General features: G+C 36.9%; 1 protein-coding gene across 1 annotated transcript in view; it reads right to left on the bottom strand.

Annotated features, from left to right (window-relative positions):
- The window catches only part of LOC117317015 (MAM and LDL-receptor class A domain-containing protein 2-like), a 40,359-nt gene that overhangs the window by 1,705 nt on the left and 13,787 nt on the right, over window positions 1-24,867 (bottom strand). Inside the window, exons 10-24 of the mRNA XM_033871793.1 lie at window positions 23,418-23,518; window positions 21,704-21,807; window positions 17,821-17,966; window positions 16,111-16,230; window positions 15,562-15,659; window positions 15,107-15,197; window positions 14,697-14,872; window positions 12,894-12,972; window positions 11,225-11,347; window positions 7,930-8,018; window positions 5,465-5,585; window positions 2,335-2,495; window positions 1,842-1,920; window positions 1,273-1,349; window positions 1,043-1,148 (exon numbers count right to left, since the gene is read on the bottom strand). Of these exons, the coding sequence (XP_033727684.1) occupies window positions 1,043-1,148; window positions 1,273-1,349; window positions 1,842-1,920; window positions 2,335-2,495; window positions 5,465-5,585; window positions 7,930-8,018; window positions 11,225-11,347; window positions 12,894-12,972; window positions 14,697-14,872; window positions 15,107-15,197; window positions 15,562-15,659; window positions 16,111-16,230; window positions 17,821-17,966; window positions 21,704-21,807; window positions 23,418-23,518 (1,671 nt within the window). The remainder of the gene's footprint in view (window positions 1-1,042; window positions 1,149-1,272; window positions 1,350-1,841; window positions 1,921-2,334; window positions 2,496-5,464; window positions 5,586-7,929; window positions 8,019-11,224; window positions 11,348-12,893; window positions 12,973-14,696; window positions 14,873-15,106; window positions 15,198-15,561; window positions 15,660-16,110; window positions 16,231-17,820; window positions 17,967-21,703; window positions 21,808-23,417; window positions 23,519-24,867) is intronic.

Genomic DNA, 24,867 nt, shown 5'->3' with positions numbered 1-24,867 from the left:
TGCGACTAGGTATCTATTCGCTTACTCTGTGTAGAAGTTAATCAGCTATCTGTAGAAGCAGTCGGATGAACTCCTTCAGAGAAGCCAGATGAACTTCTTCACAGAGCAGCTGAATAAACTTCTACAGAGTACGCTAGATTAACTTCCACATAGAGTGACCGGATGAATATCTAAACAGAGAAGCCAGATGAACTTCTAAACAGAGAAGCCGGATGAACTTCTATACAGAAGAAAAGCCGGATGAACTTCTAAACAGAGAAGCCGAATGAACTTCTACTCAGAGTAGTTGCATTGATTTCTACACAAATTAGTGGAATCAACTTCTACAGAGTATACGGATGAACCTCTACACAGAGAGGCCGGATGAACTTCTACACAGAGTAGCTGGATGAACTTCTACACAGAGTAGCCGCATTAATTTCTACACAACTAAGCGGAATCAACTGCTACAGAGTATCCGGATGAACTTCTACACAGAGTAGCCGCAACTACTTCTACACAGACTTTTTTCACAGAGCAGTCGGATCATCATTAATAACAAAATCAACAACAGTTGTCCATCCGCTTTAGAACTTATTGCTATCTTTGGTAGAAGTAGATTAAATGACCTGATAGACACACCGCATGAATAGTAAGAGTACGGTTATTGAGTGTTTCTTAGGTCAAGCATGCGCCGGGCGCTTACTGGCGTTGCCTGGCGTAATGATGACTGGCATCTGCGGGCGTTACGACGGCATTATTTAAGGTTTTATGGACAGTAATTCATGGAATATGTCCAGACGCCAATGTTCCTGTGAACTCACGAATGTCGAAAAAATAAATTGATATTTAAAAACGAGAAATGTAAAGATAATGGACATAATACAAATAAGTAGATTAATCACAGAATATATATCACAAAACATTACAGTTTATTACCTGATAAAAGATGAAAGAGTCTATAATGTTCCAAAAAAAGTGTAGTCACCGAAACGTCACTTGTTGTCTATTCACTTTGACAATTTCCAGCGTGTTTCATCCTAATGGATAGTTTATGACTTACCTGAGGGGAATCTGTTCGGTACTTTTAAACTCATAACTGATCCGGCTTGACGACGAGATCGGAGGTAGTAGTATCCATCATGGCCACCTTTTGGTCCTGTCCCAGACTGGTTCGGAAGCAATTGAATATAAATTTACATTAGTATTAAAATCCATCTAAATATAAAATGTCTAGATTGTGTGTTATGGCAGTAGTTAGGAAGATATAAATAATGATTTTAGAAAACTTACCTGCACTCTTTTCCAATGCCTTCTCCCCATTTTGCAAGGATTCACTTTTATTTCAAACGTGCATATGACTATCTTCCCTGCAAATAGTGCAAACTGTATTTACTTAACTGAATATATATTTAACCTCTTAGATATTTACAACTGGCTTTCAAAAATATATTTTATAAAATGTATATATTGAGTTATTATGAAATAATATAATAATGATACTAGCTAAGGTATAGGGAGTTATATGTATATGCCTTTTGACATCTTACGCTTTTTAAACATTTATAATTCTTAAAACGTGTACGTAGGTTAACATCAATTTCATGTGTTTTTTTGTAATATAGATGTATTATAAGTAGCATAGAAGGTGTGCTAGGAGTGGGAAGACCGAGTGAAATACTATTCAAGTATATCATGGTTGTCTGTGCACAGACACCCATGATGTACTTTGTTTTTGTTTTTGTTTTTTTTGAGTGACTTGGACGTTTGAAAGGGTAGGACTAAAGTACTCTCTCTCTCTCTCTCTCTCTCTCTCTCTCTCTCTCTCTCTCTCTCCTACAAATGTCATGTTTAATACTCACTGCACGGAAATGGTAACATTTCTATGTCGTCTATGGCAATATCACCCTTTTCCCCCGAGGAACTTCCCTCAATGCTTAGCTGTTGGCAAATAAGAACGACAACTGATGGTGGCATTATTTCTAGAACATTCAATACAATTATAAAACATGCGGTATTATTGAAGTTTTAGATGCATAGCAAAATAATGAGTTAAAAGTGGAACGTAAGGGTTGAATGCGTTCGTAAAATTGGCTGAAATACGGTTCGCAAAATCAGATCGTGTGTAGAATAGGTCATGAAATCAGAGAAAATGACATGAAATTGGAAAAATTACTTAGTCCGAATTTTTTTTTTACCGATGTGGACCTTTTTGGTCCTGAACTTCACGGTGCTAGGGAAGGGATAATATGATTCACAATTGTAGTGCATTTTCTTCTGAAATCAGAATTCTGTAACCAATTGGAGATGAAGGGAGTTTGCGTAACGTTTCTAAAGTAAAACAGGTTCGTTTACCTCAGAGTCTGGTCCGGTTGTTACATCAATCATTTGAGTATACCAATTGTCTTGTGTATTCCCTGTTACACTGAACAAGACAGAATCGTCCTGTCGTACGATGAGGGATTCAATATGCCGCCCATTCATGTTGTAATTAAGAACAAGGCAACGGTTCTGAACTGGAAAATAAAATAAAATAAACATTAAAACAAACAAACAGTTGCTTCAAATAGTATATAGACAATGCAATGAAATTATAATCATGAAGTTTATTCACAATTAAGGAGAATGTCATTAATTTAGTTAATGACACATCTATTACAAAATGCATCAATCTAATTATTTACATATCTACAACAAAATAAAATAATGTAAACAGTAACATATCTATAACAAAACAATTGTATTGTCTGTTGATCAATAGTTTTTACATTCGTCTGAAATGTATTCAATACCACACAGAGAAACTAATGTCACATTGAATAATCAAAGACTTAAAGGAATTAGTAGGGACACGGCTAATGTCAGTTTGACGTATAGTAAAAGCAATGTTATTAGGGGTACCACTTTTAACTATCTAATTAAAATCTAGATGGTCATTCTCACGACGTTACATGTGACGTAGTGAGAATGACCATCTAGATTTTGATTAGATTGCACTTTGTATAACTTCGTAATAACGTGATGGACAGTAACTGACATCGACAAAGTACCCAGATGTCGAATAACCATTCAACGTTAAATCTAACTTATTGTGAAAACTTAACCGTTATGGATTTTCTAATTCGGCCACAAATCTGCTGTCAAAATAAATAGTGTTCCATACATATGTCTCTAACATCATTAAAAGGACCAATCAAAACATCTTAACACACTTAAACGTATAGGGGAACACTTAAACAGATTAGGCAAATGCGCACATCTGTCATTATATTAATTTCTCTCAGACCTCTAATATGCAATTCGGTATTAAAAACAAACTGAAAATATTCAGGAAAGGGAACTTAAATTCATTTACGACAAATACGATGACACGTGGAAATTTATTAGCTCGTTCAAAAGACCATCACTCAGAATTAGGAGATTTAGAAATATCGCATTAGAGCTATTTAAAATCACCAATAAACATGCATAGTCATACCTTCATGACCTGATCAACATTGCAGTAAAAATCAGACATTTTCAGATACCACAACACAACAGATACCACAACACAACAGATACACCACATGTTATGACCTCTGTGTACAGCAAACACACATTTCAATCTGTAAGACCGAAATCCGAAGGCTGTGTGAAGTTAGCTCAACATACGACATACGACATTCAAAACTTCATATCTTGTGTTTTTACCAGCCAACGAGGGAACTTTTGAATGTTCAGCGGCTGGACATACGACATACGACATTCAGATTTTGAATGTTCAGCCGCTCAACATACGACATACAACATTCAGATTTTGAATGTTCAGCCACTCAACATACGACATACGACATTCATATTTTGAATGTTCAGCCGCTCAACATACGACATACGACATTCAGATTTTGATTTTGAATGTTCAGCGGCTCGACATACGACATACGACATACGACATTCAAATTTTGAATGTTCAGCGGCTCAACATACGAAGAACAACATTCAGATTTTGAATGTTCAGCCGCTCAACATACGACATACGACATTCAAAACTTCATATCTTGTGTTTTTACCAGCCAACGAAGGAACTTTTGAATGTTCAGCGGCTGGACATACGACATACGACATTCAGATTTTGAATGTTCAGCCGCTCAACATACGACATACAACATTCAGATTTTGAATGTTCAGCCACTCAACATACGACATACGACATTCATATTTTGAATGTTCAGCCGCTCAACATACGACATACGACATTAAGATTTTGATTTTGAATGTTCAGCGGCTCGACATACGACATACGACATTCAAATTTTGAATGTTCAGCGGCTCAACATACGAAGAACAACATTCAGATTTTGAATGTTCAGCCGCTCAACATACGACATACGACATTCAAAAATTCATATCTTGTGTTTTTACCAGCCAACGAAGGAACTTTTGAATGTTCAGCGGCTGGACATACGACATACGACATTCAGATTTTGAATGTTCAGCCGCTCAACATACGACATACAACATTCAGATTTTGAATGTTCAGCCACTCAACATACGACATACGACATTCATATTTTGAATGTTCAGCCGCTCAACATACGACATACGACATTCAGATTTTGATTTTGAATGTTCAGCGGCTCGACATACGACATACGACATTCAAATTTTGAATGTTCAGCGGCTCAACATACGAAGAACAACATTCAGATTTTGAATGTTCAGCCGCTCAACATACGACATACGACATTCAAAACTTCATATCTTGTGTTTTTACCAGCCAACGAAGGAACTTTTGAATGTTCGGCGGCTGGACATACGACATACGACATTCAGATTTTGAATGTTCAGCGGCTGAACATTCAAAATCAAAAACTGAATGTCTTATGTCGTATGTTCAGCGACTGAACATTCAAAATCTGAATGTCGTATGTCGTATGTCTAGCCGCTGAACATTCAAAAGTTCCCTCGTTGGCTAAACGATAAATCTCCTTGTGATAGACCGGAATTTTTGCTGATTTATAGTGCTACCTCACTGAGGCATACTACCGTAGACATCTAGCAGGACACCCCATCCGGTCACATTATACAGACAATGGGCGAACCAGTCGTCCCACTCCGTGTATGCTGAGCGCTAAGCAGGAGCAGCAACTACTATTTTTTAAGACTCTGGTATTTCTCGGCAAAGGGACAGAACCCAAAGCCTTATTCACAGTGGCGAACGCTCAACTCAAGGCCAAAAGTGAGAAGAAAATTGTTCATAAAGAAGAGAAAATATAAGATCCCAAATTAGTCGCCTCTTACGATCATGCAATTTGGGCAGCAGGCCCTATTTGCTGATAAGGACATCGCTAATGTATGAGTCGTTAAAGACAAAGCTAATGTAATGACGAACAGGGACATGAATAATAAAGGACAAGTATGTTTTCTTATTTTCGAGGAAATTTAAACACAATAAATACAAATGTGAATAGACATCTAATTTACATCATTTCAAATTTGAACTCACCACTCAGATCTTCTTGTAACGTAAACGCAGATATGATATTTGAAGACTTTCCGTCCGTGGCGTAATACATATCTCCCGAGTAAGCTCTGGTCGGCCCAGATCCCGATTGTTTTGTCGGACCCTGTATCAAAGCAATATAACTTTTAAAATATCAACCGGCAATTTGTAACCTGTACCTTTTCTAACATTCTGAATAGTTTATGAGCTTATGTCCTCTTAACAGTCGGCGTAATATGCGGACGGACGCCAAGGCGACCCCCAAAAACGTAAGGATAAAATATGGAAAGGTGTTTAATTAAGGGTTGTACCTCATTTTGACTGCGTATACGGTAGTATGCCCGCAGTTGCCAAACGAACATTTCTGATGGTTAGCGCGTTAGCGCTCCATATGATATTTTCGTTGCCAACTGCAGGTATACTACCGTATACGCAGTCAAAATGAGGTAAAATCCTTATGTTTACACCAAACAAATAGTTTGAATACAGTAAGAAGAAAATAGAATGCAGGATGTGTTCTGACGTTGGTAACTACGGCGGCCATGGCTGCTTTGATAATATAGTTCCATTTAATCTACGTAGACACCAGTATTGTTAACAAAATAAAAAGGAAAAAACTCAACTTTTTTTTTCATACCTTTTACGTATTTGATTAATTGATATACTCACAATCAACGATTTCCGTCTCATATTAACTAAAGTTGTCAAGCACAGCGTGTATTGATTTAGCACTAACGTGGTCGAATGTTGATACAAACTGTACGCTTCAGCCATTTGTTGTTAGCTTATCTCGTTGAGAAGTTACGTATGCACCCATTTCCGCAATATTCAGTTTAGTTTTTGACAAAATACCCACTTGACGTTAACTTTTTCTGCAGAGATCATCGGGTAACATGTGAAAACGCTGAAATTGCGTTGATCAGTCCAATCAAAAACGTGACGTCTAGTTGACGTTCCGGTAACGTCACAAATAGACGACGTCATGATTATGTTACCAATTCCCGCGCTTATTAATCCGCTGAGACGTTTTCGACTGCATGTACGCGAATGTATTCGCAGTCAGAGTTTACTAAGCCGACGAAGGGATTAATGTAAATATGAGGACATGAAAAGTCAGGGTCATATCAGAGTGATTTCAAAGACATGCCAATGTCCAGGGACATATAACGACGGATGAGGAGGACAAACAATCAGTCAGGGTCATATTAGGACGGAGGTCAAGGTCACATCAACAGTAGGGTATTATAACGACAGATATCAAGGACTCAAAATAGCCAGGGTCATGTCATGACGATGTAAGGGAAACACAAACAGCCAGGGTCATATCATGACGATGTCAGGGACACACAAACAGCCAGGGTCATATCATGACGAAGTCAGGGACACACAAACAGCCAGGGTCATATCATGACGATGTAAGGGAAACATCAACAGCCAGCCAGGGTCATATCATGACGATGTTAAGGACACACAAACAGCCAGGGTCATATCAAGACAATGTCAGGAACACACAAACAGGAAGTGTCATATCATGACAATGTCAGGAACACACAACCAGCCAGGGTCATAGCATGACGATGTCAGGGACACGGGACACACAAACAGCCAGGGTCATATCATGACAATGTCAGGGACACACAAACAGCCAGGGTCATATCATGACAATGTCAGGGACACACAAACAGCCAGGGTCATATCATGACAATGTCAGGGAAACACAAACAGCCAGGGTCATAGCATGACGATGTCAGGGATACACAAACAGCCAAGGTCATATCATAACAATGTCAGGGACACAAAAACAGCCAGGGTCATATCAAGACGATGTCAGGGACATTCAAACAGCCAGAGTCATATCATGGCGATGTCAGGAACACAACAACAGGAAGTGTCATATCATGACAATGTCAGGGACACAAAAACAGGAAGTGTCATATCATAACAATGTCAGGGACACACAAACAGCCAGGGTCATATCATGACGATGTCAAGGACATTCAAACAGCCAGGGTCATATCATGGCGATGTCAGGAACACAAAAACAGGAAGTGTCATATCATGACGATGTCAGGGACACACAAACAGCCAGGGTCATATCATGACAATGTCAAGGATACGCCATAATTCAGGGTTAAATCAGTTTCAGCTTGTATGACACAATATTTCGATATTTTTTTACTCATGAAAATATAGATATTCTGTTATATCGTCCATAAATATATATACTGTACAAGTTAATCACTAAATTTATATTAGTAGTCGATAAATTAAGGGTACTGGTTTTACTTACAACGACCAATTATATTATGAACTGGATTATGATATAATCCTCGTATATGACGGACGAACGGACAGGCCCTTTCTATAGGGTCTCTTTTTAAAGGTTACAAATTATATACCGCCGACAAAAGAGTAATTACGATCGACTTTCGGCGATGTTGTATCTTTAATACTTCTCAAATAAATACCTCTTGCGGTTTCCATGGGTTGACTGATCCAGGTACATTGACAAATGGACATGGGTTTCCTCCGGTTTCGAACGTGCACTTGAATGATTCTGTTGTTAAAGGAAATTATAGCTTTTAGTGAATACAGATTTTAACAAGCATATTTTTGTGGTTCTAATCTTAAAATAAGTTTGTTTTAAAACGTGTTTTCTCCCTAATAATGGTACTATTATTAATCCGTTTAATACAAAGTATATTAGGCGTAATGTTGAAAGTAATTCGCTAAATTGCAAACAATCATTATAAGGGTACCACGGAGGAACTCATTAAATTTACATCTCAATACTATCTCATCTGGATAAAAGGTGACAACAATATGTGAAATGTGAATTGTAGCGAGAGTATGTACAATAGTCAATCATGTCTATCAACTTTTCAATAGATCCAACAAATTATTAAAATAATTTGATTTTATGAAAGAGAACCAATTGAAAATTCGCTAACTCTGAAATCATAATAAAAGAGGTGTATTGGAAATTATTCCGGAATCGGAATTTTCATATCTATATCTCAACCATTTTGTACGGCGGAAAGAAATATAAACATGTATAATTTGAATACAATTTTGAATCGTTGCATCCAAAATACCTTCGTAGAAAAGATGCATAGAAACCGCAATTAGTGCAATTGTTCAAATGAATACTTTCAACGCGAAGACCGCTTTAATAAGCATAACATTAACTACAATATATGTAATAATTTTCATTATTTGTTTTCCTATCGCTGCTGAAAGGCAAGGTTTAATGTACATATGTTGATCTGCTAGGGAGCAAATTATCGTGTATCTTATATAAAAGATATTAACTCTAGTGATTAAACATTGAACAAATATTCAGACTAAATATTTTTCTTAGCATAAATAGTACATTTCAATGTCTGCATCACTAACATATTCAGTACTGCGGCCTTTTATGCTAAGGGTTATAGAATATGTAAAAACAAATATATAATTCTTCTGCTTAACTCACTACATATATTTGTCCTATGGCGAGAATGCTATTAAATTATTGTAAATGTACATATTTTGTGGTAATCCTACTTTAGCGTTTTCCGTGCAGGGACCATTCCGCTAAATCATGATTGCAATATGAAATCAGATGTGTTTGCTGTTTATGGTCTCGTACACAGACTTTGAACTTTATTTTGTTCTATCAAAACAATCGTATTATTGAAAGAGGATCAAATTTTCTATAAAATTCCAATTTCATATTGTTTATCATGCGGTAAAACAAACAGTAACAACGCATTTTGCACAGATTTTCCTCAATGCCCATATATGTACATATTGTTCTTAAAGTAGACTAACTGTTGGCACAGTCTGCGAAAGTATTCGTACAATTAGTTCCATGACAATGCGTATTTTGCCGGCATCGCACCTCGACATTCAAAACCCGTTTTCCACCACGAAACAATCGCTCACAAGGCATACTAGTTCTCTTATGATAATTTGTAAATGAGTACGACATCATTTACTGTTCAAAAGGGCATGCTTGCGCACGATTTTAAATTCTTTTCGTAAGTTACGACAGGGTGGATATGGCGTAAAGTTACGTAAGGTTTTCTCGTAAGTTACGAACGTTCGTAAGTTACGAAGTTTTTGTGAAACGCTTAGTAATTCGTAAATGTGACTTACGCAAATTTCGTAAGGTACGAAGCTTTGTGAAACGATACCATGGCCAGAACAGATCAAAGTATTTAAATTTGGTACTTTTTACTTTTTTTGTTGACCTCAGTTTTGAAATTGACGATTATGACTGGTTCGATCATTGTCAGTTTAATGTAATCTGCTGGGTGTCATCATAACGTATCAAGATATAACATTTTAGTGATGAATCCATATACACTGTCACCAAATCAAGCCACATTCATAAACAAATAAAAGGGATAGAATAATCGCAATTTCACTTTCGCAATTAAAATGTCAATAAGAATCGGTCGCATAATTCTTTGGTAGGAGTTGCACGATTATTACTAAATTGCCTTACGACGTCATTCACTTTGTTATAGAAGAATATTAGGTGGATTTTGAGAGGTTTTTAAAATTACGGTTGACGTTAAGATTTGAGTAAACAATTCGTTATTATGTTTGGAACCGGTTCAAGCAATCTATGTGTGACATTTGACCAGAGATCTATATTAACAAATAAAGCCATGTCGTTGGTATACATTAGCAAGAAAAGATCAAGCATCTGTAATTCAATACTTGGACAGTTGTCATTAATAAAGTGTATTTAGATACAAAGAAAATAACACAGGTGATTATATTTCCCCTTGTAAGAGTCCGGTATAATTAGGGAAGCACTGACTGAAGTCAGTATCACTATCGAAAATATAAGAATCGTCGTCAGTATATTTCTCTATACATACAGATTTAGATCATCGTCTAATGGCAGAAAATCGGACGACATTTTCCATATGTTTCTATATGAATCTTTAACGGAAAAATGGTGCTTTTTTCGGTTAGACACTACTTAAATATCGTTGCTCACATTTGCCGATATACATTACAGTGCATAGGTATAACTATCGCCAGTGTGAAGTTATCTCGGCCAAACGCGGTGACACATGTGCACAGACAGTCGTCGCCATCTCTTGGCACGGCACATGTCACTAATATAAACAACTCCGATATCCACCTATTGCGCAGCCGCAGCGCTTGGTCTCGCTAGATCTCGTGCTAAATATATCTCCGGTTATGAGAACAATAGGTGAGGTCGTGACTCTGCGAGAAAAGCGGTTGTTGCGAATCCCTAGTATATAGGTCTCTGATTTGACATAAGGTTCCGGTAGGCAACAAATTACATACTTTGTATTGGACAGAAAAATCCGATGTACAAACATATACCTAGGCGTTATAAAATATGAATGCATCTTATTTTCTGCTAACAAACAGTTTCTGATACTTAATTGGGCGAATTTATTCCACTGCCGAATTTATTTCTTTTTCTGGTTGAAACCGGAAAGAGATTACAGGCAAGGGATACCAATCGGAACTCCTCGGCTGTGCTGCACAGTAGTTATCCGAGGAGTTCCGAGTGAAGGGATACAGACAAGGGAGATAACTCAGTAATGTTTCCTGTGTTTTATATTAAAGCGTCATGCTCCAAACTTTTTACGTTAATACATGTACGTATCAGATTTTTATCTAAACAGAAAAAAAAACCAGTATCTGCACCCAATTTTATAACGTGAATTGCGAGTTATTCCGGAATACGTAGTATTTAACATTCGTTTTGATATACAAACATTTACTTACCTGGTATATGACAGTATTCGCCAATAAAACTGGTGTTAGTGCAGTCACATGTTGGAGTATTAGGCGAGTCAACACACGTTCCACCGTTGGCACAGAATGGGAATTGCAAAGATGCACAAGTTGCTTAAAGTAGAACGGAATAAAATTGTAACTTAAGAAACCGACACAGAAAGGGAGAGGACATACGAGGCACTATATCAAAACCACATATCGAACCAAGTCTTACATTGTACATCTTAATGTCTGTCATACGTATGTGATACATATGTCTTGATGACACTGACTCATTTAAGTGTTTTCTTGAATGGGAGAAGTAAGTATTTTAAAGATAAGAGAAAAAGACAATACCCAAACATCTCGAAAATATAAGCAAATACATTGTTTTTTAGGAAATGCTTATTTTCAAATAAGGCTAACTTTTGATACAGTTTATGTGGTAAATAATCTCCCATCGCTTATTTTGTACAATATCATGAAATATGACAAATCCAGAGTTCATACGGCCGATTATAATATAACATAATTTCGTTAGAACGGGGTACAGAAAAATGTCTGGATAGAAAAATGGACACACGTTCTCTTTTCAAACCAGACCTTCTTCACACTACCGAACATTATATATTCTATTCATTTTTAAGAAAGATTTATTTTTCAAACAAAGCGTATTTTTTAAATAAGTTTTTCTCGCATGAAACTTTAGTCTTATTTTTTAGGATAGGGTTATTTTTGAGGTCAGTTTATTTTCGAGGTTTTAAATTACATTTTGTTGCCAGTTAGGATCACACTCAGGAAGACTCCTTTAAAATTCGTATACCCTAAGTGTAGGGCAGGAAATGGCGTACATTGGCAACTAGCGCGACCCTTTAAACGGCCCTATTGAATTATATGACCTCCTTCTCACCAACTATTCTACATGCATATCGAAAAGTCCCTACCTTTTAAGTTACATTCATCTATCCCATAGTAGGTAAGGACATTTTTGTGAGCCTACAAAGTTCTCTGTCAAATATAAGTATTTAGGTCGAACGTGACGTCATTCGAATGTGATTCTTCTGAATCAGGCGGACGAACAATAGACAAAGAATCCCGTGTGAATCACTGACGTAAGCTTTATCCTGTTACATGACTTACATGTACATAGTACACATACAACAGGTGCAATGGGCCTGTGTAAGTCTGTCAGGTCTCAGTTACATAGTACACATACAACAGGTGTAATGGGCCTGTATAAGTCTGTGAGGCCTCAGCTACATAGTACACATACAACAGGTGTAATGGGCCTATATAAGTCTGCCAGGACCCAGTTACATAGGACTCGGTTACAAAGTACACATACAACAGGTGTAATGGGCCTGTGTAAGTCTGTCAGGAACTCAGTTACATAGTACACATGCAACAGGTAACTGTGTAAGTCTGCCATCAGCCCTTCTTCTCAAATAAGGCACTCGATATGACCAAAATGTACATAGCTACTACGTACATATAGCTAATGAAGTTGATGAAGCAGAAAACGGTCTATCTTCCATGACACAAGGTCGCATATTAATTGTAATTTTAATGAAAGTGAAATATAGATATCATTCATAATTTAATTTCATTGATCGATTTTAGTATGAATTACGGTTTTGTTTGATATCGGTAATTCTGATGACGTAGTAAATCTACTTACTTCCGGCGCAAACTCCTGGAATGATTATTATATTGGATATTCCAGCTGCTCCTCCATAATAAGTCGATGCAATCTTTATCTACAATATATAGTTAATATAAGCCAACAGATGAAAATACAACATGGTACGTAGGCAGCTGTTACGCAGAATTAAATACTAAAGATGGCTTTGAAATTACCTAAAGTTTCTGATGTTTAATTGACCTTTAAAAATCTGACGAGGGCCGACTAAAACATTACTTACTTACTTAAGGGCCGACTAAGACATTACTTACTTACTTAAGGGCCGACTGAAGAAATAGAAAAAAATAGGTAAAAAAATAACAGTTTCCAAATTTTAAAGAGGAGATACAATATCCCTTTGATTTCAACGAATTTCATCATTTTTGTTGTAAACGCCATTTCCCGTTGACCAAAGATTACTCCGAGCGCGTGAAATGCTGTGTTTTAAACTATTTTTACATAGTTCTCTAACAAACTCGACAAAGTTCTATCAACAACATTTTGAAAACTCAATTAGGGACTGAGCTTTGCAATCTATTATATAATCTAAATCTTAATTCCACATATTTGATCAGTTTAGAGAATACACCGACATTTTTTTATTGTTCAATCGCTTTTTATAAAATGCTACGTCACTAAATGACGTCACGATTATCATTGCAATTCTATTTATAGTTCAAGGATACTGAAACTGAAGCATTTGTGGTAATTTTGTCAGTTATTTTGGCAAATTTATGCATGAAACAGCAACCAGGGAATCGATACCAGTCTTTCTGATCTGTTTGAGACATGGGGTTATACTTGTAGAGTTAAAATACAACCACAGCTTTGAAAATACTAATAATAGTCACCCAGTCATTATCGATAAAAATGATTTCTTCATTCTGACTGAAAACCCGTTAGGCTTTGAAGAAAACAAACTATTCTCAAACATTATATAGGATATATATATATATATAGTCGTCGAGTTTTTTTTATTATTATATCCTTATTCTTACTTTCACATGGAAACAAACTATTTTTTCACTTTATATATATAGAGAGAGAGAGAGAGAGAGAGAGAGAGAGAGAGAGAGAGAGAGAGAGGGGGGGAGGGGAGGGGAGAAGGGAATAGGAGGGGAAGAAGAGAATAGGAGGGGGGAGCGGATAGAAAGAAATCTTATAAGATGATACAATTTGAGATGGGCGTCATTATTTACCAAATGTTTGTTTATCTAACACACTAGAACGTCTAAAAATATGCTTAAGGTACACACTAACATAGGTAAAATTACACCTAAAGATCTCTGTCACAAATTCTCAGGTTCTAACGCTGACGGAACCATTAATAGGTGTTTGGTGTTTGACATCATGTTACAAAACATTTGTTTATGTCGTTTATTCAATGATTTATCTTTTAAAGAAAAATATTGTTTCCTGCCGCTTACTGTGTGTAAACTGCATTTTTAAAAAAAGGAAAAAGAAATAAAGTTAGACACATCAGCCTATTATAAGTACGGTATTTCCCCCGAAGACCTATTTTATTTGTTGTCCATTTTTTTTTTTACATCTCACACCGACAATTATAGCTGATAGATGTGACCACTTGCCGACAATATTTTAATAATTGTCCCCCTTGAAGACATTTTACTCTACGCGCATGAAATGCTGTGTGAGATAGAATTTTTCTACCTAGATGTCTTACATAGTCAATCTCTACCAGACATGGTCACCTTCGCAAAATGTGGCTATCAGATTTTGTGACTCTCGGGAATATCCCTATCCTAAGCATGTACATGACACATATAACCGTTTTATTACCTTATCTAGATTCCATGGTAGAGTTGCTTGCCTCGAAACGAAATATCCATTGGTATCCTCTGTTTCATACAACAGCTGCTCATTCCCGTTTCTGTCGAGGTACGAACTTGTTACTGTAGCGTTCGAGTCTGCACCACGGTAAACAGCATCATCAAACGATAGACAGCGCACTCCATCTACAAGGTATGATTATGTAAGGCTAGTGCCCACAATCGTGACATTTTCTTTTGCGATGAAAAGCAAGCCATTTCGGGGCATAAGGAAATAACGGTATTAAGTTGAAATGTTATTTCAAAATCTAAATTGCCGTTATGAATTAGTGTTCGCTAACAGTTATAACTAATGTCTGCTTGTGAACCTATGTTTTCTATAACTTACTTGAAGAAAAAAAAGGCAAAAAACACATGTACCTTCAAATTCCACATTGCTTTCGAGCCTCGCCTCGTCTGTCATGTCTATTCCTACAGTGAAGGCCAGCAGATAAGGGCTAGTTATGTCTTCCTAGAGGGGAATAGAGAACGCGACGCATGAACGAGGAAAATAATGATAAAACAAACAGATACAGCCGTGGGGAGTAACTGGCATCACGGGTTACGTGATATTGTAAGCTTGAAAACAAGACATTTGAAATAGATCACCCAGAATAATTCAAGCCTGCTATTACCTGGTATGCTATAATGTCAGAAAGTTTAACAAAATATCGACCTATTCCCATTTCGTCAATGCGATATTACCAATACATGGTCAATACAGAGTGTAATATATTCTATTCGCCATATACGATTCTTCGTCGTAAAGTCATGACGTATTTTTGTGATAATTTCTCAAAACATTTAAAAATGTAACAGTTTGAGTACAAGCAAACCTGTGGTCGGACTTCGAAGTATTCGACGGTGCCATTGGACACTTCAGTGAAGCAACACACTCCCTCGACATCCGTTTGTAGGTCACATCCAACGGTAGCTAAAATTATGGAATCCCACATAATTTTTCTTTTTAATTTAAGTGCTTTTAAATGTATTGTTTTTTTATTGTACAGATATAGTTTTGTAAACCAGAGTATACACATTTTTATAACTAGTAGTGTGGTTGTCAGCAATCACAGCAATATAAGATTTTGTTCTTAAGATTCTACTGTATTGAGCAAAAGTCGGAGACATCAAAATAGGATACCAATGATATTTCAACCAATCAGAAGCCACAGTTTGATTGCAGTCTTAGATGACGTCATAATATTAAACATATCTTATTTCCTTTATCAACTCCTTATATATTGATCCTTATGTGGTATATCGATCGAATGATAAGTTTGAAAAAGACAAATTAATCAGTAACATCCATTGATCTTTCGATTTTGAAGATGAAAGTCTAGCACACATTTTAACATTATTTAATAAGAGTGAAGAGGTTTTACCTGCAGCAGAAACTATATTACATGTGTCCCCGCTGTAGTTTGGTGGGCAATTACAGAAAAAATATCCGGTTGCGTCATCTTCACAAATACCACCATTACGGCAGGGGTTATCCAAACAGTCTGCAATGGTAATACAAAATAAGAACACAATGTCCAATCACGTACTTGTATTTAGATGTATAAGGAGGATCTAACAAACGATAGACATCACATTTAAAAATGCCAAAAAAACTATCTCTATCTCACTGTATCATACAAAACATGTCCAATGGCCTGTCAGTTACCTAAGGGGCATGTAAAACGTGTCCTAAGACCTGTCTGTCACCAAAGGGTTAAATAAATTGACCAATGAGCAGTCATATACATATGAGGCAAGTAAAACAACTCACAGGCCCGTCATTTACCCAAGGGGAAGTAAAACATGTCCTAGGACTGTCAGTTACCCAAGGGGGGGAGTAAAACATGTCCTAGGACTGTCAGTTACCCAAGGGGGAAGTAAAACATGGCCTAGGACTGTCAGTTACCTAAGGGGGAAGTGAAACATGTCCTAGGACTGTCAGTTACCCAAGGGGGAAGTGAAACATGTCCTAGGACTGTCAGTTACCTAAGGGAGGAGTGAAACATGGCCTAGGACTGTCAGTTACCCAAGGGGGCAGTAAAACATGGCCTTGGACTGTCAGTTACCCAAGGAAGAAGTAAAACATGACCTAGGACTGTCAGTTACCTAAGGGGGAAGTAAAACATGCCCTAGGACTGTCAGTTACCTAAGGGGGAAGTAAAACATGACCTAGGACTGTCAGTTACCCAAGGGGAAGTAAAACATGTCCTAGGACTGTCAGTTACCCAAGGGGGAAGTAAGACATGGCCTTGGACTGTCAGTTACCAAAGGGGAAGTAAAACATGTCCTTGGACTGTCATTTACCCAAGGGGGGAGTAAAACATGGCCTTGGACTGTCAGTTACCCAAGGGAGAGGTAAAACATGTCCTAGGACTGTCAGTTACCAAAGGCGGAAGTAAAACATGACCTAGAACTGTCAGTTTCGCAAGGAATATGTAAAACATGAACAGATCAGAGATAGAAAAACGTCTATGTAAGCATAAATAATCTACTGACATTGTTTGAAATTGGTACACCAAAGCAACAAGATTGACAACAAATAAAACTTTAGTCATGTTGATCATTAATATAACAGTAAATTAGAGAATTGAGTTAGAAGTCTGTCTGTAGCCTCTCTATACGAAAATGAAAATGGCGGCTAGTCAGTTTACTCTTCTTAGTAACCAATATTTGGGTAACGTCATACTCATTTCAGAAACTTCCGTGGAAAGGCAACCTAAAAATTACAATAAGCATGAATATAGCAGTACATTAAATAATAAGTTTAGTAGTCTGATTGTCATGCTGTCTGCATCACTTCTGCTCGGCAGCCTCTCAGAGCAAGACTGAAAACGATGGATAGTCTGTTACCTGTGCTAAGCCATGCGTATTTCAGAAACTGCAATGGACAGGCAAAATTAAAACTACCCCAAATATGATTACAATTATTATATTAAACAGCAAGTGTGTTATGATCTAATATGGGGAATGACCTTGAAAGTCGTGAAGAGCATTACATGGTTACCTTTGTTACACTATTGTATTATACGAACATACGAGTTATGATGAAGTTTTCTTGTATGAAGGAATAATTTGAATGGTATAGTTCTTACATGACATGAAGGACTCAAATTCTAGGCTAACACCACTTCCAGGGGTAATAGTATTATCTTGAGCATGGAGAATCACCATTGCTGTATTTGATTCGCTGTTTGGTAATGTTACAAAAGTCCTCTCAGATGTCGATGAACCACATTCCCTAAACAAAAATAGTAATAATAACTAAAAATAGACAAATATGAGCTTATATGACTTTTTTTGCATTAATATATTTCCAAACATGTAAACATTTAACATGTAAATATATATGTGCATGTACATGGTGGTCCTTTGAACCAAACATACATGTACCTTAATATATGCATTGGAAACGAGTCCATAAGAACAAGGTGATTCTTAAACCCTGATCAAGCTTGCTGTAAATTAATCCTATGATCGCCTAATTTAGCCCACCATTATCAGATTGCTACTTTCAGAATGGCGTGCCGTGGTGGCCGAGTGGTTAAGGTGTCCCGACACTTTATTACTAGCCTTGCACCTCTGGGTTGCGAATTCGGAGCAGTTGCCTGGCACTGACTGTAGACCACTAGTTTTTTCTCCGGGTACTCCGGCTTTCCTCCACCTCAAAAACCTGGCTCGTCCTTAAATGACCCTGGCTGTTAATAGGATGTTAAACAAAACAAACAAAACAAACCAAATATTAGAAAGGTCCTCGTCGATCTTTCTAAACTGTCATTTGTATGTATGTTTCCCTTGGCCTGTAATTGTGCATTTTGCTCGGAAAACAATATGGTTTACAGGTGGCAAGTTTGAAATTTGTCACTGTGATTGTTATCCTTATATCTAAATTCAGGTCACAGCGATAATAAGTTCATGTGGGACAATAACTTGTTCATCCAGATATGAAAATCATTTATCAATTTTCCTTCCGTTAAAATGGAAGAGAGATTTATGCAACGCACAGCCTGAATTGCATATGCTCAAAGTGTGTGCATGCTTCGTCGTTATTGGAAATGAAATGTCTCACATTTTAGCCCCCTTTTAACCAGAACAGACACTCAGTCACCACGTCTATCGTGCCTAACATTGTGGAGAATGTAATAGCCTGTTGGTAAAAGTTCAGCTAGTATTTCGTCATCGATGTATGACCCCAGCCAAATCTCCGTTATTGCTAGAATATCAATGTTCCAAGATGTTATGAAATCGTTGGCAGATAATTAATTGTTCCTTAACGAGCGGCAATTCAAAAATACTAATTTCAAGCGTTCCGGTGACTGATACCTCTGTTGTTGCAGCATGACCATACAAAGATGGCTGATGATAAAAAACCAATTGTGGTGATTATTTGGACAAGATTGCCATAATTCATACTACTAAGGCTTTGTGGGTGGTACACATTATGCCGATCACACTACGAATTCGTCTGACAGCACCCCTGCATGTACGTATCGTCCGAACGGGAATGGCGCTGTTCGGCGTTTGTTTTACCACTCAGATATCCCTTGGTGGATCTTTCAGCTTGATTAAGAGCACAGACAGGAAAGCAGAGAAAAGATAAGTTTGACATAGATCGAAAGAAAGTTATCCGATGATGGGCACCAAGATCCCTCTGATGTGTATTTATGGAACATTCTATTATAACCATGTATTCTATTCATGGACATTTATTCCTATCATCACGTGGTTTTTTTTATCAGTCATGTAATCAAACACTTCACTAAAAATTCTAAAAAAATCATATTTTAATGTTGGTGGGTGGAGATAGGGTTGCTCTCATGACGTTGTCGTAAGTTTCTTTCTTTTGCTATACCCCTTTAAAAACGTTGCTATGTTATGAACCCATACACCATTTGGTGCATCAACAACTTCAAACCATAACCTAAGCAACATATAAACGGGCAAAGTGTGGTTAGCAACCAATAGTAATTCTGCTCAAATCAAGTATTATGAAAGTATTGAAACAAATTGTTCTTCAGTGGAAATAAATTGGAAATGTTATTTTACCAATTGTATGACACGGATGCATTATCTTGCATATATTATTATTCCAAATACAAGCAATTCCTTATCAAATTTTCAAATATCTGATGAAAAAAATATCACCTATCTTAAATGATGTATCCCAAATTACAACAGTTTATATCACTTATTAGCATATGCATCGCTGAAATTAAAGCAATCTTCAATCTTATATGTGGATTAATCATTCCTCAATCTCACATGTGGATTAATCATTCCTTTATCTCACATGTGGATTAATCATTCCTCAATCTTACATGTGGATTAATCATTCCTCAATCTTACATGTGGATTAATAATTCCTCTATCTTACATGTGGATTAATCGATCCTCTATCTTACATGTGGATTAATCATTCCTCTATCTTACATGTGGATTAATCATTCCTCAATCTTACATGTGGATTAATCATTCCTCTATCTTACATGTGGATTAATCATTCCTCAATCTTACATGTGGATTAATCATTCCTATATCTTACATGTAGATTAATCATCCCTCCATCTTACATGTGGATTAATCATTCCTCTATCTTACATGTGGATGAATCATTCCTCAATCTTACATGTGGATTAATCATTCCTCAATCTTACATGTGGATTAATCATTCCTCTATCTTACATGTGGATTAATCATTCCTCTATCTTACATGTGGATTAATCATTCCTCTATCACACATGTGGATTAATCATTCCTCTATCTTACATGTGGATTAATCATTCCTCAATCTTACATGTGGATTAATCATTCCTCTATCTCACATGTGGATGAATCATTCCTCAATCTTACATGTGGATTAATCATTCCTCTATCTTACATGTGGATTAATCATTCCTCTATCTTACATGTGGATTAATCATTACTCTATCTCACATGTGGATGAATCATTCCTCAATCTTACATGTGGATTAATCATTCCTCTATCTCACATGTGGATTAATCATTCCTCAATCTTACATGTGGATTAATCATTCCTCTATCTTACATGTGGATTAATCATTCCTCAATCTTATATGTGGATTAATCATTACTCTATCTCACATGTGGATGAATCATTCCTCAATCTTACATGTGGATGAATCATTCCTCAATCTTACATGTGGATTAATCATTCCTCTATCTTACATGTGGATTAATCATTCCTCAATCTTACATGTGGATTAATCATTCCTCAATCTTACATGTGGATTAATCAGTCCTCAATCTTACATGTGGATTAATCATCCCTCCATCTTACATGTGGATTAATCATTCCTCTATCTTACATGTGGATTAATCATTCCTCAATCTTATATGTGGATTAATCATTCCTCTATCTTACATGTGGATTAATCATTCCTCAATCTTACATATGGATTAATCATTCCTCAATCTTACATGTGGATTAATCATTCCTCTATCTTACATGTGGATTAATCATTCCTCTATCTTACATGTGGATTAATCATTCCTCTATCTCACATGTAAATGTTGAAATGCCAACCGTTGTAAAATGTTCCCATATAAAAACGGTAATGCACCTAATTGTCATTTTATTGCTTCTTACGAAAATGAATTGAGGTAGCATTTAGAATGGCTAAACAATAATAGCACCAATCTGTGCAGTAAATAACTTACATCAGTCACAACTGTCAAACTTGTCAAAGACTTACACAAGTCCTAACTGGCCAATAAGATTAACACTTAGTAAACGACTTACACTTTTCCCGTGTGGCCAATGAGATTAACTTGTAATAAACGACATTTACTTTTCCAAACTGACCAATAAGATTAACTCTTTGTAAACGACCTGGCCAATGAAATCATTTTCCTGTAGACGACTTACATTATTCCTAAATGGCTAATAAGATTAACACTTAGTAAACGACTTTCTCTAATCTCTAAAGTGGAAACATCAACTTTTAGTACGCGACTTACAGCAGTCCCAACTGGTCAATGAGATTCACTCTGTATTCCACAAAATGGGTGCATGGGACATCTATACTTTTCCTAGTGATGGTTATTCTGTTGTTGACAGGAGCCTGGAAAAGAAATGGATTACAATGTGAGATAAACTCTGCCATGCAGTCTGTGTAATATGCACTCGTGTGGTTGTTTAGTGTGACGATGTCTTAGAGAACCACGTATCTAATATTTTGAAGAGGAAATTCAATGTCAAAAATGACCAACAGGTGCGCGCGCGATATCGATAGGGAATATGTGTAATGACATGTTTGCACTAAATGCTTGTATTGAGATAATGTAATTTTATCATTCGACGATTGTTATGCTTAGGATATACTTTTATGGGGTTTATTATCCTCATGCCAAAATCTACGCCCGTGTCCACTTATAATGGACATGTAGAACTACACAGCCGACATTACTCTCAAACGATCATCTGTAAATGTCTGTTTAGGGCTTTCATAGCTCGCAAATTGCTCATAGTACTATGAGCAATTTGCGAGCTATGAAAGCCCTAAATGGTACTATGATCAATTTGCGAGCTATGAAAGCCCTAAACAGACATATACAGATGATCGTTTGAGAGTAATGTCGGCTGTGTAGTTCTGAAGTCTTTGCGGAAGAACTGTACACTATACATGTACATTGTGAACACTATGGAGGCCCAGGTGTGTGTTGCGGCGGTGCTATGTAGTGCTTGGTTACTCAGTCATTGGTACGGCTTGACACGACCATATACTTGAGAGAGCTGTCAGAAACTATTATAATTATATACATACTGTTGTCCATTCGCATGACAATTTTTTTGTTGCTGTACAGCGCCTGAATATCAGACAGGTACAACTGGTTACGTCATCGCATACGTATGGAACGGCAGCGGGAACACTGGGGGACCCAGCATTATACTGGCATTTATATGTGGGCTTGTTAGTGACAGTCACCAATGAGGAGCTCTTTGTGTTTTATGTGTAGGATAGTAGGATTAAGTAGACATTGTACAATAAATATTGTGAAGTAATATTGTGATTCTAGTTTGACACATAGTTATTAAGGAGTAATGGATTTCAGAGATTAGCGTGTCTATGTGGGTGTGCGTGTGTGAATGTGTTTCATATGGTATATTTTGTATAGTTGTAAACTGTAATAATTGTAATTATTATACCTTATGTAAGATTCTCGCCTTATTATTGGTCAATTCCTAATCACATGACCTGAAACAATATGCAGTGTCAGAAACAGCGGTCAACATTGCCGAGGGATATTGCAATGTTCCCCGCTACGCCCGAAAACGCACGATTGTTTCTTACGGAAAATCCCGAACATTGAGAAGGGAGACAATTCTTACAAACGCAACAGTGACACAGACAACTTGTAAACATGGAGCAGACGTCTAAGAGGTTTGCCTCAATATTTGAGGAGGATATCGATAAATTGATATCTATTCGGTATAATGAAATAAATAGTGCCTTTGTCTGAGGGGAATATGGAGGATTGTTTCCCCTCGAGAACATTATCTTCCCTCGCCTATCGGCTCGGGAAGATAATGTTCCCTCGGGGAAACAATCCTCCATATTCCTCTCAGACAAGGGCACTATTTATATAATATTGTATTCTGTTGTTGATTTAATTTGTTAGATATGTGACAAACTGTCTCGGTTATGTTACGAGAGGGAAATTCTTATCCTACCTTGATTAGATATACACATGTTCCCCCGACAGGATGAGGATCACTTGTTGAAACTTGTTTTTTCTCTCCCTCTGCGAGCTCAATGATCTCGCCACAGGGACCTGTAGCAAACAGAATGTAAACATATGTATAGCCCATCAATGATGCATTTCCATGTTCTAAACGATTGCTTTTCAAACTGTTCGTGGTCAGGGTGCATTGACAAAGAAATGTATTTATATATAATAGCATTATTTATATTTCTCTCGGTACAACTACGACAGGAAATTCAAATCTATATCTTCGGATCACCAACACATTGTGTATATGATACATTGTGCTAATAAATAGATATATAACTAAGCAACACAAATGACGAAGGAAGACAACTTTTTGACTCGTGCCCTGACCGGGCCTCGAACTCACGATCTACGGCACCAAATCGCCTAGCCAGAAATACCCGCAGCTTATACCGCTGCGCCACATCGGCGTTCTTAAAAAATAACGTTTCAATGGCGCAGTGATGGTCGGCCCGATACCCTGACATGATCATTGTGGAAGTCGTCTATAAGATGATATGAATACCTGGATCGCAATGTTTTTACATAATAGCATTATTTATATATAATAGCATTACGTATATGAAATAACACTTAGTGGAGTTTTGCTTGGTAGTAGTAGCCCATTGTTTTAATTGTGACATCGACAAAGAAAAAAGATTACAGTGATGATAACGAGAAAAACGCAATAGTTTTAGGTTAGAAAACAATCTGTATATCAAGGCTAACGTATGTTTCGAAATAAAATTTATTGGAAGCTCTTAAGATGCTCAGTTAAATGAACAAATAAATGGGCTGGATGGAGATCAATTGAAGATCTTTTTGATACAAAATTCATATTTTTTAAGTAATTAACAAGCAGACCTGCAAAGGTATGACTCTTATTTGATGACCCGGTGAAATAGTGTAAAGTCATTAAATTTTCATGGAGCAAATATTTTCGGTTGTCCAAATCGGACCTACTTTGCTGGTATTAGATTTTGCGCAATTACTTCCTGTAAACATTCTGTAGTCAAACATTTAAAATAAACATTGGTTTGTAGACGTATTTATTTTCATGTTATATTCAATGACCATAAGTACAACGAAAGTTAAATCTCCCACAAATATTTTCTTACTATACAGTGGGAAATGCACGAATTCCGCTGAAGAATACTGTCATATTTGTTCTTCCTGCAGACTTCTACTAATGTACTCTCTCTTTTTATTTTACAATAATTGCCAAACGTTTGTTTGTTTCTTTGGATCATTAACAGCCAGGATCATTTAAGGACGTGCCAGGTTTTGGAGGTGGAGGAAAGCCGGATAACCCGGAGAAAAACCACCGGCCTACGTTCAGTACCAGGCAACTGCCCTACGTAGGTTTCGAACTCGCAACCCAGAGGTGGAGGGCTAGTGATAAAGTGTCGGGA

This window comes from Pecten maximus, chromosome 18 (assembly GCF_902652985.1).
Source record: "Pecten maximus chromosome 18, xPecMax1.1, whole genome shotgun sequence".
Lineage (NCBI taxonomy): Eukaryota > Metazoa > Mollusca > Bivalvia > Pectinida > Pectinidae > Pecten > Pecten maximus.
This window is presented reverse-complemented; position numbering and strand designations above follow the sequence as displayed.